Raw genomic sequence first — 14,142 nt, 5'->3', positions numbered from 1 at the left:
GCCGAGCCTCTTTTCACTTTCTTAATAATATCCTTCGATGTAAAAATGTCTATGTAACTGTGATCAAGTCCACTTTATTTATTATTTCTGGTTACTTGTGTTTTAGGTGTCATATCTGAGAAACCACTGCTTAATGCAAGATCACACAGATTTGTGGATATGTTTTTCTCTAAGTGATTTTTATTTTATTTAATTAATTTTTTGGGGGGAGGGGAATAGAGTCTTACACTGTCACCTTAGGGTAGAGTGCCATGGCATCTTAACTCACGGTAACCTCCAACTCAGGTTCAAGCAATCCTCTTGCCTCAGTTTTTTTAGTTTTTAGTAGATAATGAGGTCTTGATTTTTGCTCAGGCTGTTCTTAAACTGAGATCAAGCAATCTGCCTGCCTCAGCCTCCCAGAGTTCTAGGATTACAGGTGTGATCCTTGCCTGGCCTAAGTGATTTTTATTTTATACTTTTAAATTTAGATTTTGGTCCACTTTGAGGTAATTTCTGTACAAGGTATGATGCAGGGATTCTGATCAGTTTGCGTATACTTTCCAGGGTCTGTTCTATAGAGAATAGTTTCATTGCAGATGTAGTGTCCTTTAAGCTAAAGTGTTTGGTTTGGGGATATATGTATATTTTGAGAAAAAAAAAGAGTGGTTGGGAAATGTACCACTGTCTACTAGCATATTCATAGCAGAATTTACTGGCAAAGTCTCCTTTTCTGTATCTTCACTTTCTAGTTGGTTCTCCAATAGGTCTAATGCTGAATTAGGTCTATTAAGTGTCAAAGTATCTTCTTTAAGGAGATTAGTGGGCCAAATAACAGTTAGCTTTTGATATTCTGAAAGATCCAGGGAGCCCACATGCCTTCTCTGGAATATTAAGCCAATTTATTAATGTTATAAAACAAATAGGAGATTCTAAGGAGGACAATCAGAGTTTGAAAAGAGATCAGACCTTAAAGGGTAGAAGATGGGTCCAAGAAACTAGATTATCAATTATATGAGAGTTGAAAATTAAATAATCTAATTTTATTTTAGTAAGATTTATATTTTAAATGTGAAAGTAGGTCATAATCCTTGCACAAAGTGCAAAGCACTGTAAAAAGTTAAAAGTAAAAGGAAAAAACAAAATCTTTAATTGTGACAGACAAGAGAAACCTAATAAACTTGATAGTAATGGTTGTGGCATGTAAGGGGTGGTGTCTACAAATGAGAAAGGACATTAGGAAAAAACAGGAAATATGATAATATGATGAACATTAGTAAACAACTACAATAAAAAAGTATATACCTAATTCCCACTCCTAAAGGAAATATCACTGTAACATACATTTGGTACAACTCCAAGGGTCAACGCTTTATAGTGCTTTTAGTCTATAAAACACCTGTTCCACATATGTACTCTAACTCTTTTAATTGTCAAACCATTGTACAAAATATGTATAATCCTCTTTCAGTTTACAAATTAGGAATATAATGCACAGAAAATTAAGAAATCTTCTGGAGATAACATTGTAGTCAACCTTCAAAGTTAGAATTTGAATTAAAAAAGCCTGAATCCAAAAGACTAGTTTTACCAGGAGACTATAATGATATATTCTTTCATACTTTTTCAATGTGCAAGTAAACATATTTACATAATACACCTTCATATAATTTTACTTTATATTTTGGTAGTCACTCTCATGATGAGTCAACATCCTATGTTACTTTATACAAATAAGTAACAATGAACTATTAGAAATAGCAATTTTTGGTAGATAAAAAATTAGTGATTTTTTTTTTTTCTGAAACAGTCTTACTCTGTGGCCCTGGGTAGAGTGCTGTAGCATCCTAGCTCACAACAACCTCTGGCCTAATTACAGGAGCCCACCACCATAATACGGAGCTCTATTTTCTATTTTTTTTTTTTTTTGGTAGACATGAAGTCTTGTTCTTGCTCAGGCTGGTCTCCTCCTCATCTCAAGGAATCTACCCTCTTCTGCCTCCCAGAGTGCTAGAATTACAGGCATGGGCTACCTGCAAGGACACAAACTATTAAATATTTATATTTTTTATTTGGTTCAGTCATACTTGACATTGTTTGCCCCTCATCTTGTATTTTATTATTTATATATGCATTAATTTACCTTATTTCTGCAAGGCACATTACCTTAGTTCTTAAGATTTTGTTATGTTAAAAGTCTGTATTGAGATGGTACCATGACTCACTCCAGTAATACTAGCACTTTGGAAGGCTGAGGCAGGTGGATTTCCTGAGCTCAGGAGCTGGAGATGACCCTGATGTACAAGCCAGACCCCCTCTCTTAAAATAGTGGGGCACTGTGGTGGGTTCCTGTAGTCCCAGCTACTTGGGAGGCGGAGGCAAGAAGATTGCTTGAGGTCGCTGTGAGCTAGGAGCCATGGCACTCTACTGAGGACAAGAAAGTGAAAAAAAAATTAAATAAAAGTCTGCAATACTAAGCCTTCACTTATTTTCATATAGGATCATTGGGAACTGAGCAGTAGTTTGGGGGTGCAGTGAGAAGATTTAAGCCCTTAGTCCACTTCTACCTCTCCATTTCTTTTATAATAGACAATTGAGAAAGGGCAAAGGTATGTAAAAATCATGCAAATTCAGCTTCAGAATTACTTCCTTAGCTTCCAATTCTCAGCATTATATTTTTCCAAATTATACAGATGTCTAATTTTTGGCATGACCAATGCCTCTGTTACGTGTATAGGCAGGATAATATTAGGTCAAAAATCACACATTTACTCATTCATTACTTTTGTTTTTCTTTTGAGACAGAGTCTGACTCTGTTTTTCTGGGTAGAATGCTCTGGTGTCATAGTTCAGCAGCAACCTGAAACACTTGGGCTCAAGGTATGCTCTTACCTCCACCTCCCAAGTAGTTGGGACTACAGACACCTGCCACAGTGCTGGGCTAGTTTTTCTATTTTTGTAGAGATGGGGTCTCCATGTTGCTCAGGCTGGTCTCAAACTCCTTAGCTCAAGTATTCTACCAGCCTTAGCCTCCAGAGTGCTAGGATTACAGGTATGAGCCACAGCCTCTGGCCTCTTGTTCATTACTATTGTATAAAAGTGCCTATTTTACCCCACTGTGTTACCAATTATTGCTAAAATTTTTAAATGTATATGGTCAAGCACTAACATGTAGGGCTGTATCTCAGCACTCTGGGAGAGACTAAGTGGGGAGGATGCTCTGAGATCAGGAGTTGGAGATCAATGTGAGAAAAAGCCAGACTCTCTACTAAAAAAATAGAAAAACTACAGCATGCTCTGGTCTGTAGTCCCAACTGCTTTGGGTTGCTAGGAAGGAGGATGCTTGAGCATGAGTTTCAAGTTGCTGTGAACTAGGCTGACTAATGCTGTGGTATTCTAGCGTGGGCAACAGAGAGAGACTGTATCTCAAAAAAATTAATGTATCCAAAAAAAATTTTTTTTGAGACAGAGCCTCAAGCTATCCCCCTGGGCAGAGTGCCACAGCATCGAGGCTCCAGCAACCTCCAGCTCCTGGGCTCAAACGAGTCTTCTGCCTCAGCCTCCCAAGTAGCTGGGATCACAGACACCTGCCACAATGCCCGGCTATTTTTTGGTTGCAACCATCATTGTTGTTTGGCGGCCGGGCTGGATTCAAACCCACCACCTTAGGTGTATCTGGCTAGTGCCTTAGCCACTTGGGCCACAGGCGCCGAGCCAATGTATCCAAATTTAATAGCCAATTTAGACTTTAGATAGGGATCTAACTTCATAAACTGTATCTATTTTGGCAGTTTTCCTAATTGAGTATCTTTTTTTTTTTTTTTTTTTGAGACAGAGTTTTACTTTGTCGCCCTCCCTAGAGTGTTGCGTCACAGCTCACAGCAACCTCCAACTTTTGGGCTTAAGTGATTCTCTTGCCTGAGCCACCCAGGTAGCTGGGATTACAGGTACCTGGGCAACACCCAGCTACTATTCTTTTGGAGAGTTTAATTACATCATGGTGGGAGGGCAGGGGGAGAATTTTCACAATTTATTTTTATTTTAATTTTTTTTTTTGAGACAGAGTCTCAAGCTTTTGCCCTGGGTAGAGTGTTGTAGTGTCACAGCTCACAGAAACTTCAAACTCTTGAGCTTAAGCGATTTTCTTTTTTTTTTTTTTGGCTAGGGCTAGGTTTGAACCTGTCACCTCCAGCATGTGGGGCCAGTGCCCTACTCCTTGAGCCACAGGCACTGCCCGAGCTTAAGCGATTTTCTTGCCTCAGCGTCCCAAGTAGCTGGGACTATAGGCGCCTGCCACAACTATAGGCGCCTGCCACAACTCCCAGCTATTTTTTGATTGTAGTTGTCATTGTTGTTTGGCAGGGCGGGCTGGCTTCGAACCCTCTCACTCTGGTGTACATGGCTGGTTCCCTACCCACTGAGCTACAGGCACCTAGCCAGAATTTTCACAATTTGTCCTTACTCTAAAATGTATAAAGTAGAAAGGGAGGAAACATGGCTTGGTGCTTATAGCTCCGCGAGTAAGGAAGGCGCAGGCCACATACACCGAAGCGGTGGATTCAAGTCTGGCTAAGGCCTGTTAAACAGTGACAACTGCAACCAAAAAGCAGCAGAACATTGTGACAGCCACTAGTGGTCCCAGCTACTCGAGAGGCTGAGGCAAGAGAATCACTTAAGCCCAAGAGTTTGAGGTTGCTGCGAGCTGTGACGCCCCGACACTCTACCAAGGGTGACATAGTGAGACTGTCTCAAAAAAAAAAAAAAAAAGAGTTAGGGAAATTTTCTTCTGGGTTTGAAGTAGCTGGCATGTTTGCATTGACTGTGTTTTCGATCATTTTGACTTTCCCAAACTAGTTTTTCTGTAGCACATTTAGGGACACCAAAAGGTGATTGTAAATGAGTATTGTTTGGCCTGCAATATCTGCAAAAATTTCTTGGGGGTAGCTTGGAATTATTTTCTGAATATTTCACACATATTTAAAGATAGGGCAGATGCGGCCATTGATCTCCCCGTCTAGTTGCTAGTGGTTTCTGAAGTCTCTCACTTTAAACACCAGTATTGTGGGTGCCAGGGGTCCATCATCCCCTTCCCCTAGGTCACGGCGGTCAGATAGGACACCAAGCGCGCTGCACTGCGGCAAGAAATCGCGCATGCGCAGCCATAGGTGCGGGCTGGAGCACATGCGCAGGTGGGGACAAGTGCCGGGTCTTGCGGCAGCGGCAGCGAGGCTTGAGCAGAGCGTGGTTGCCGCCGGAGATGCCTGAGGCCTCAGCCTGAGGAGCGGTCAGAGACGCGATGGAGCGAGCAAGGTAAGCCGTATTGGTGGCTTTTCTGAAGAGATAGCCTAGAGCACAGTCATTTTTGTTCATCAGATATTCCAAGTTTTCAAGTTTGGGATTATTGTTATATAAAGAGGGAATTCGGAGGACTAAGTTCCTTTGTTTTGGACAGCAAGGTCTGATAGGGTTTGGAGGCTCGGGAACTCTGCGGTCCGAACCCCATGGTGTTCTGTCCACATTGTATCATGTCCTCACATCTGTCCCCTCCTATAGCAACAGGTTCTTTTCCGGGTAGATCTTTGTCCTTCAAAATAAGGGGTCTGTGGCCAGGAGGGGTCTTAGGGTGGTGGTGGGGCGAGGGGTCGGAGGGTTGACCGCAGCGTGGCGGTGCGAAGGTCCACGGCGTGACCGCGGGGCGCGGGGGTCGGTTCCGTGGACCACGGCAGTGGCGGTCCGGAGCGATATGTGGGCGTGACGCCGAGCCGGTACCAGGGCTTCGCATCAGTGTGAGCTCGACAGGATGAGGGGTACGTTAGTGTGGCAGGAGTGGTCGTGGGCCTCTGAGAGGACAGCGGAATGATGGGGAGGGGCAGCGGTGCGGTGCACAGCCTTTAGGTAGCAGAAAAGGGAGAACGTTATTTTTTTCTGAACTTCGGTGGCCTTCAATTTGTATATTGTGGTGATTATGCTTTTTTTAAAGCTGCCCAACTTCTACAATGAAGTAATAACTTCATAAATAGCTAATTTCTTTGTATTTAAACGTTTTATGATTCCTCGCTATAAGATAGAGAAATGATAGGCAGATACTGCTTTTATGGATCACCTGACAGACATGCAAAGTTATGGTGGATAGGCGCTCTTTTTTCCACTGCTTTTCACCGTGTTCAGAATCAGCTTTGAAGGCTATTGGGATTTGGTATTTAGCGGGGAGGGGTCTTTGCACGCGTCACTGCCATTGTGCAGCTCCCCGAAGATGGCCGCCACTGCAGTAGTACGGGTCTGCGCAGGCGCGGCAGTGTGGGGGCGGCTGCCCCCTCCCCACAAAAATGCAGGTGAGGAGCAGGCTCTCAGTCTACTCAGCTTTTGCAGTGATGCAGTCTCAGCCACACCCTCTCCTAGGTGCTGGTCAGGGGAGGTGGGGGGATAGAGTACACGGCTGCCCCCTCCTCAAAATGCTGCAGCATGGAAGGGCGCAGGGTGTGCCGATGCAGCGGGGATGACAGCCACCACCCCGAGTGGGGTGTACCCAGTGGGAAGGAGGTCTGTGCAGCCTCGGCGTAGAAGAGATGGCAGTCATCTCTTTTACCTGGCTGATACAGCAGCTGCTCCTTTTCTGATGTGGCGCCACAGTAGGGGGAGGGGAAATGGAGAAGGAGATGGGTAGGCGCAGGCTCCGCCTAGTTGGCATGGCTGCCACCCCCTTCCCATAGTTGTGAGTGGAGAACTGGAAGGGAATGAGAGTGCACCCAGGGATTTGTGCAGCCCCTCCCTGTGTGGGATGGCAGCTGCACTGCGCTTTTCAGTTCTGCAGAAGACTGGAGGGGCAGTGATGTGGAGGCCAACAAATGCACAGCCACCCTGGGACCTGCAGTGCTGCTTCAGGCAGCCTCTGTCACTGGTAGTTTAAATTTGTTTTCTGGTTCTTTAGAAAATCCTTCATTTTTGTTTTTCTAGATTCCTCCTTAGTTGTATTATGCCAATTAGACTAATTCTCCATTTTCAGAGTGGATTTACTAACCCGGTATTTAGATCTCCTTCCCATATCCTTTTATTTTTCACTTTTTAGATTCAGGAATTTAACATTTACATCACACTGAAAGTCTTTTATCCTTCTTAATCTTGGGGTATTCCATCCTGCCCCATTACTTAGATGCTTTCCTTAAAGAGGGTTGAGGGGGATCAGGGTGCCATCCTCCCAAGGAGAAGGGTGTGCCAGACACTGGCACTGCTAGGCTTTTAGAAGCTAAAAACAGCAATTTGTATTTGCTTAAAAAAGAGAAGAAAAGAGAATCAGAAATGTGGGGAGAATCTTACTGGGCTAAGGTCGGGTAATTGCCTTTAGTTGGATTTTAATATTAATGCTTTGATCATTTATTAAGTTGGAGCTACAGTGGGAACTTGATGAGAAAGGATAGTGAATGAAGTAGCTGAATTCTTAATATTGCAGTGGTTTTTTTCCTAAGCATTTTATTTTAATGATTTTTTTTGCTTTGTAGGATTTTCATGTTTGTCTTTTTTCATTTTACATTTTTCCTCCCCTTTCATAACCATTATGTTTGGTGGTGTTGAGCTATAATTAATGAAAATCTGAGAAACTTGAAAAGCTTTGTGCTGGAATTGTCTCTTTGTAGTTTAAAAGATAAGAGGAATCTGGGATGTTGTGTGATGTTTATAATTTACCCATTTTTTCCTGATTGTATGGATACTGCATCAAATATATTTTGATTTAACTTCTGATTATTTGGCTATTTGCAGGCTGAGTATTCATCCTGGTCCGCCATTTTGTAGACTTTCACTCAGGCTCAGGATCCCAACATGGCTGATCCCTTTGGAAATGCCTCATAAAGTTTCAAGGTGTCTATCCTACCCTGTGAACTGGCTCAGTACTAGGCTTTTTGAAAACAAGGAGCTTGAGCACCCTTGTGATTTAGAGTAAGGAAGGAAGGACCTTTCTATTGTTAGCTAATGCAAGGTGGTATTTGTCTTGGATTTATTAATGTAATTTATTTTGTAATATCTTTATTTCCCTATTCTGACAAGTGTTTTTATTACTGAAATATTTCCCCCGTTTTTTTTATGGTTACTCTGCATCTTTATTTCTCTGTTAGCCTCCTTTCTAAATGAATTAATATTTTGAAAAGTTTTCCAAGTTTCACTTTTAAGATGTTAAAACTTCCTACTTAATGTCTTATATTTGTCACTGTACTCTGTTAATGTAGCTATTATTAGGAAGAAATCTTGAAGTAAGAAGGTCAGAAATGCTTCCCTTCAAAAACATGACTGGAATGGTGACATTTTTAGAAATCATCTTTCCTCCCTATGGAACCATCACTTGTCCTTTCTCTACTTTGTGGAGAGAAAGCTTGAATTGAAATTGTTACTAATAAAAGTCAGTTGACTAAATTCTCTTTTCTATCTGTCTGTCTTTATTTATTTAAGAGATGAGAGTCCTATATTGCCCCCAAATTGACTTGAACTCCTGGTCTGAAGTAATCCTCATGCACCTGGCTCCCAAGTAGCTGGGACTAAAGGCATACCCCACCACATCAGGCTAATTATTCTATTTTTTACTTTTTTTTTTTTTTTTTTGGTACTTATAGGGTCTTACTATGTTTCTAAGGCTGGTCTCCACTTTGAACTGAAGAAGTCTTCGCCCTTTGGCATCCAAGATAATAGGATTACAGGCATGAGCCATCCCACCCATCAAGAATTCTCATTTTGGAGATTCTCCCCAGGTTTTGTTTTGAAGGAAGTGATTTTTCTTACTTTTTTTTTTTTTTTTTGAGACAGAGGCTCCCTATGTCACCCTTGGTAGAGTGCCATGGCATCACAGCTAATAGCAACCACCAACTCTTGGGTTTAAATGATTCTCTTACCTCAGCCTCCCAAGTAGCTGGGACTACAGGTGCCCACCATACGCCTGGCTATTTTTTGTTGTAGTTGTTTAGCTGGTGTGGGCTGGGTTTGAACCCACCACCCTCAGTGTATGTGGCTGGTGCTGTAACCACTGTGCTACAGGTGCTGAGCTAGATTTTTCTTACTTTTTGGGATGTACACTGACTTACAATAACTTTGTTTCAAAAAATTTTTAATTCCTGATATTTTAGTTGAATTTTAATTGTTGGTTTTTGATATAAAGCATATTGTTTTATAGACAGTGAGGCAGTTAGGAATAAAATTATAGTATACTGATTTTTTTTCTTTTCAGTGTATTGCCAGATTATTATGTCTTTCAATAAAAGTGGTATTAGAGAAAAAAAATTGTGTGCATATTACTACATTTTTCCCCCTAAATGCTTCATTTTCTGAAATGCTGGTTTCTAGATTGGGAGTGTAGCTAGGAAGAATGTGTGTACATAAATGTATCAAGAACATTAGGAAACTTCAATGCTTTGAAAAAAGGCTCACAGATGATTTTGCATATAGCTTAAAAATAAGTAGATTCCGAAAATTGAACTAATATATTTTTGTATAATGAGTGTTTTCTTAACTAAACTCTGACCTGTTTGTCCTGAGCCACTGCTGAAAGGGGCAAAGGAATTTAGGAAATTTTTTCCATAGTGTTTGTAATTATGTAATATTGGATTAATCATGATGTTATTGTTATTGATGATATCTCCACTTACTGTATTAAACTAGTTATTTCATGATTATTATATTTATATAACCATCATGCTGTAGCATGAATCAGTACTTCATTTCTTTTTATGACAGAATGACTTTCCTTTGATTGTGTTTTCCATACTGCAACATATTTTGTTTATCCTTCATCACCTGATAGACATTTGAGTTATTCCACTTTTTGAGAATTATGCATAATGCTTCTAGGAACATGTACAAATTTATATTTTTTAATATCCCTTTGTCAGTGGAGTTGCTAGGTTATATGTTAAATTCATAGTTAATATTTTTAGGCATTGCCAGAAGTTGTACCAGTTTCAATTTTAACTAGCAATTTGTCTACACCTTCCTCAACTGCTGTGGTTAGGTATTATTTTTATTTGTTTTAGATGGTGGTAAGCCTATGTGGTTTGCAAATATTTTCTCCTATTCTAGTAGTTTTTTACTTTCTTAGTGTCTTTTGGAGCAAAGACTTTCGTTCTTACTTTTGATGAGATCAAAAATTACACTACTTGTACTTTAGGTGTCATATTTAAGAAGCCATTGCCTAAACAGAGGTCATAAAGATTAAAATGGATAAAGTGTTATCATTAATAAATTCAGTATATATTTGGTTAAAAATAATTTGTATGACTTGATTAGAATATTTAAATTATTGAAAGAATGAAATCATGGGTTATTGGTAAGCTATTTTACCAGTTTTCATCTAATATGACATCAAAATAGCTAGCATTCAAAGCATTAGCTCTTGGGTTGTGTCCTTTGAATTCTGCTTTTGAGGTATAAGTTGCATCATAGACCTTTTCTTATCTGTGGCAAACATAAACCTATATATATGCTATGCTTACTTTGTAAACGTATCTTTATCCATCTCAGTAAACTTGGTTTCATGCATAAAAAATAACTCGCATCACTTTTGTGCCTTTTCTTATTTTGATTTGGCATTTTTAAATTGCACTTTTAAGCGGTTTATGGCCAGCCCAAGTTGTGTGTGTGTGTATGTGTATGGGGGTGGGGGTTCATGCTCAGTTTCATCAAGCAGCCATTTTCTGAGGTGTTCTACAGATCATAACTGGTGTGGGTGTGTGTGTATTCTTGTATACGTGTGTATGTTTTTGCTAAGTTGGTAACATTTCTATCTAAATAGCTCTCACATTTTTTCTTTAGGAAATCCTAAGAAAGCAGCATTTCACAAGAGATTTTTTGTTGTTGTTGTTTTGTTTTTTGGTAAGACAAAGACTCACTCTGTCACCTTTGTTATAGTGCTGTGGCATTGTCATAGCTCATAAGCAACCTCATTTTCTTGGGCTCAAATAATCCTTTTGCCTCAGACTCCCCAGCAGCTGAGACTACAGGCGCCTATCATGATGTCTGGCTAGTTTTTCTATTTTTAGTAGAAATGGGCTCTCATTTTTGCTGAGGCTGGAAGTCTTGAGCTCAAGGAATCCACCTGCTTCAGCCTCCCAGAGTGCTAGGATTACAGGTATGAGCTACCATGCCTGGCCTTACAAGAGATTTTAAAAGTAGATATTTTGTATCTTAAATATTATACTCTACCATTCAACTATAGAGTATCTGTACTATATACATATAGTACACTACTGTACTGTATCTATTATATCCTGAAAAATATTTTCCCATATCATTTTTGTAGAATCAGCTTTGCTATTTGCGGGGTAAGGATGAGTAGAACTTTGTGTATGTTGTGTGTGCGTGTATTTATGTATCTATTATGCCTCCTAAAAGGAAAAAGGGGTTATAGCATAGGTCATGACTAGAAGATAAAGATTTAATATTTTTATTATACCTTGTTTTAATTAGATTGTAGATACTTTTAAAAGACTGTCGTATTAAATAGAAATCTAAATATCACCTTTAGGGTGGCGCCGGTAGCTCAGGAGTAGGGCATTGGCCATATTATACCCAGGCTGGTGGGTTTGACCCTATTCCAGGCCAGCTAAACAACAATGACAAAACTGCAACAAAAAAAATAGCCAGGCATTGTGGCAGGTGCTTATAGTCTCAGCTACTTGGGTGGCTGAGGCAAGAGAATTGCTTAAGCCCAAGAGTTTGAGGTTGCTGTGAGCTGTGATGCTACCGCACTCTATTGAGGGCGGCATAGTGAGACTCTATCTCAAAAAAAAAATAAAAATAAAAATAAATATCACCTTTAAACAGATAGTTGTTTCATATATTGATAAAGTTTATTGACCAAGTTTTTCTTTTTCAGGGATCGCTTACACCTGAGACGGACTACAGAACAGCACGTGCCAGAGGTGGAAGTCCAAGTCAAACGCAGAAGAACAGCCTCACTGAGCAACCAAGAGTGAGTATGGTCTTGGTTGAGGACCAATTCAGGTTAGAGACCTATTTCTGATGAAACAAATTATCATGTGATGAGGGGATTAAAACAAACTTAATTGAAGAGCACCTGTGTAGAATAAAAAGACACAGTAAAACAATGAAATTCTTGTTTGTGTTGTCCTAATGTAAATCAAACTTTTAAAACATTAGTATATTTCTTTTGATATACATGTGTAAGTGGATTTGATCATTATAAAATTCTGTATTTCGCCTTCAACATATGCATACTTAAGTTATCTTTGTGTTGTTTATTTTATTATCATCACTTTTTGTACTTGGATAATGTTCTGTTCATTGAAAGAAAATCTACATATTCATTTTTTCTCTAGAATATTTAGGTTTTTGTTTCAGGTTACTGCATTTATCCAGTTAAAAATATAAACTACTATATATGTAACATTTGCTCTGTATTTAGGATGGTTGCACCTATTGCCCAGGCTGATAGACACACTTGGGCAGCACCTGTGGATCAGTGAGCAGGGTACTGGCCCCATATACTAAAGGTAGCGGATTTGAATTCTGCCCCGGCCAAACTGCAGCAACAAAAGAAATAGCTGGGCGTTGTGGCGGGTGCCTATAGTCTAGCTACTCGGGAGGCTGAGGCAAGAGAATTGCCTAAGCCCAAGAGCTGGAGGTTACTGTGAGCTGTGATACCAAGAGCGACAAAGTGAGACTCTGGCTCAAAAAAAAAAATAAATAAATAAACAAACGCACTTAGCCACAAACATTTTAATTTAGATTTCTAGCAGGAAAATTTTAATTTAAAATAAATGAACTTTTTTTTTTTTTTGAGACAGTCTTGCTATGTCACCCTCAGTCTCAGTAGAGTGCTGTGGTGTCATACCTCACAGCAACCTGAAACTCTTGGGCTTAAGCTATTCACTTTGTCTCAGCCTCCCAAGTAACTAGGACTACAGGCACTACCACCACGCCTGGCTACTTTTGTTTTTTTCTTGTTGCAGTTGTTTAGCTGGCCTGGGTCAGGTTGGAACCCATCACCTTTGGTGTATGTGGCTGGCACTGTAACCACTGTGCTACAGGCGCCAAGCCAAATGAACATTTTTAATTACATGATCCATATTGAGTACTCATTACATTTTTGGCATATTGTCATTACCACTAAAATTTTGACAGAATCAATAGGTAGCATTTTTTCTTTCCTACAGTTATGTTATTTCGAAAAATTATAAATTACATAAACACATTTCCTTGTAAAAAATACATATTTTTACATAAAACGGGTCTCTTAAGCCTAGCACCAGTTAATTCCTTTTTCCTCTGCAGAAATAATCCCTAAATACTTTGATCTTTACCCTTTTAGACTTGTCCTATACTTTCTTTGTGTGTGTGCGTGTGTGTATGCGTGTGTGCATGTGTGTCAGTAGGAGAGAGGAAGGAAGGAGGTATGGAACACATTTGAGATTTGGTTTCATATATGACACTGTGCTATATGTATTGTAACAATTTATGATATGGGGATATTTCCATGTTGCATATAATTCTACATTATTTTATAGATCACAGAATATGGGTGGTGTAATAACATGATTATTTTCATCATTAGCCTGCTGATGGATATTTAGTTTGTGTTTTTCTGTTATTAACAGTAAAGACAAGAGTAGTCACTCTGAAAATGCAGGGTATTAATGCAGTATGTTAATTTATTTTGAGACCGAGTCTTATTCTGTGGCCTTGGGTAGAGTGCTATGGCATCACAGCTTACAGCAACTTCAAAATCTTGGGCTCAAGCAATCCTCTTGCCTCAGCTTCCCCAATAGCTGGGACTACAGGGACCTGCCACAATACCTGGCTAGTTTTTAAAACTTTTTTTAGTGGAGATAAGGTCTTGCTCTTGCTTAGGCTGGTATTAAACTCCTGAGCTCAAGCAATCTACCTGGCGAGGCCGCCCAGCCTGCTAGGATTACAAGTGTGAGCTATCATGCCTGGCCAATACTAATTATTTGATTTCATTTTCTGTGATTTAAAATATTTAATTCATTGTAAAGTGGGTAGCATTTTTTGTCTTTTTGTTTGCTTATTTTTTTTTTTTTGAGACAGAGCCTCAAGCAGTCCCCCTGGGTAGAGTGCGTTGGCATCACAGCTCACAGCAACCTCCAAGTCCCGGGCTCAAGTGAGTCTCCTGCCTCAGCCTCCCAAGTAGCTAGGACTACAGGCGCC

The 14,142-nt window shown here is 39.9% G+C and overlaps 2 protein-coding genes across 2 annotated transcripts in view; both read left to right on the top strand.

Moving 5' to 3' along the window:
• Positions 1-5,122: 5,122 nt before the first annotated feature.
• Positions 5,123-14,142, top strand: part of SNURF (SNRPN upstream reading frame) — a 26,188-nt gene continuing 17,168 nt past the window's right edge. Inside the window, exons 1-2 of the mRNA XM_023508283.1 lie at positions 5,123-5,289; positions 11,831-11,926. Of these exons, the coding sequence (XP_023364051.1) occupies positions 5,276-5,289; positions 11,831-11,926 (110 nt within the window). The 5' untranslated portion in view covers positions 5,123-5,275. The remainder of the gene's footprint in view (positions 5,290-11,830; positions 11,927-14,142) is intronic.
• The window catches only part of SNRPN (small nuclear ribonucleoprotein polypeptide N), a 26,116-nt gene continuing 17,178 nt past the window's right edge, over positions 5,205-14,142 (top strand). The window contains exons 1-2 of the mRNA XM_003802217.3: positions 5,205-5,289; positions 11,831-11,926. The gene's annotated coding sequence lies outside the window, so the exon portion shown is untranslated. The remainder of the gene's footprint in view (positions 5,290-11,830; positions 11,927-14,142) is intronic.

The sequence above is a fragment of the Otolemur garnettii genome, unplaced genomic scaffold (genome assembly GCF_000181295.1).
Source record: "Otolemur garnettii isolate 467f Iridium unplaced genomic scaffold, OtoGar3 scaffold00238, whole genome shotgun sequence".
NCBI lineage: Eukaryota > Metazoa > Chordata > Mammalia > Primates > Galagidae > Otolemur > Otolemur garnettii.
This window is presented reverse-complemented; position numbering and strand designations above follow the sequence as displayed.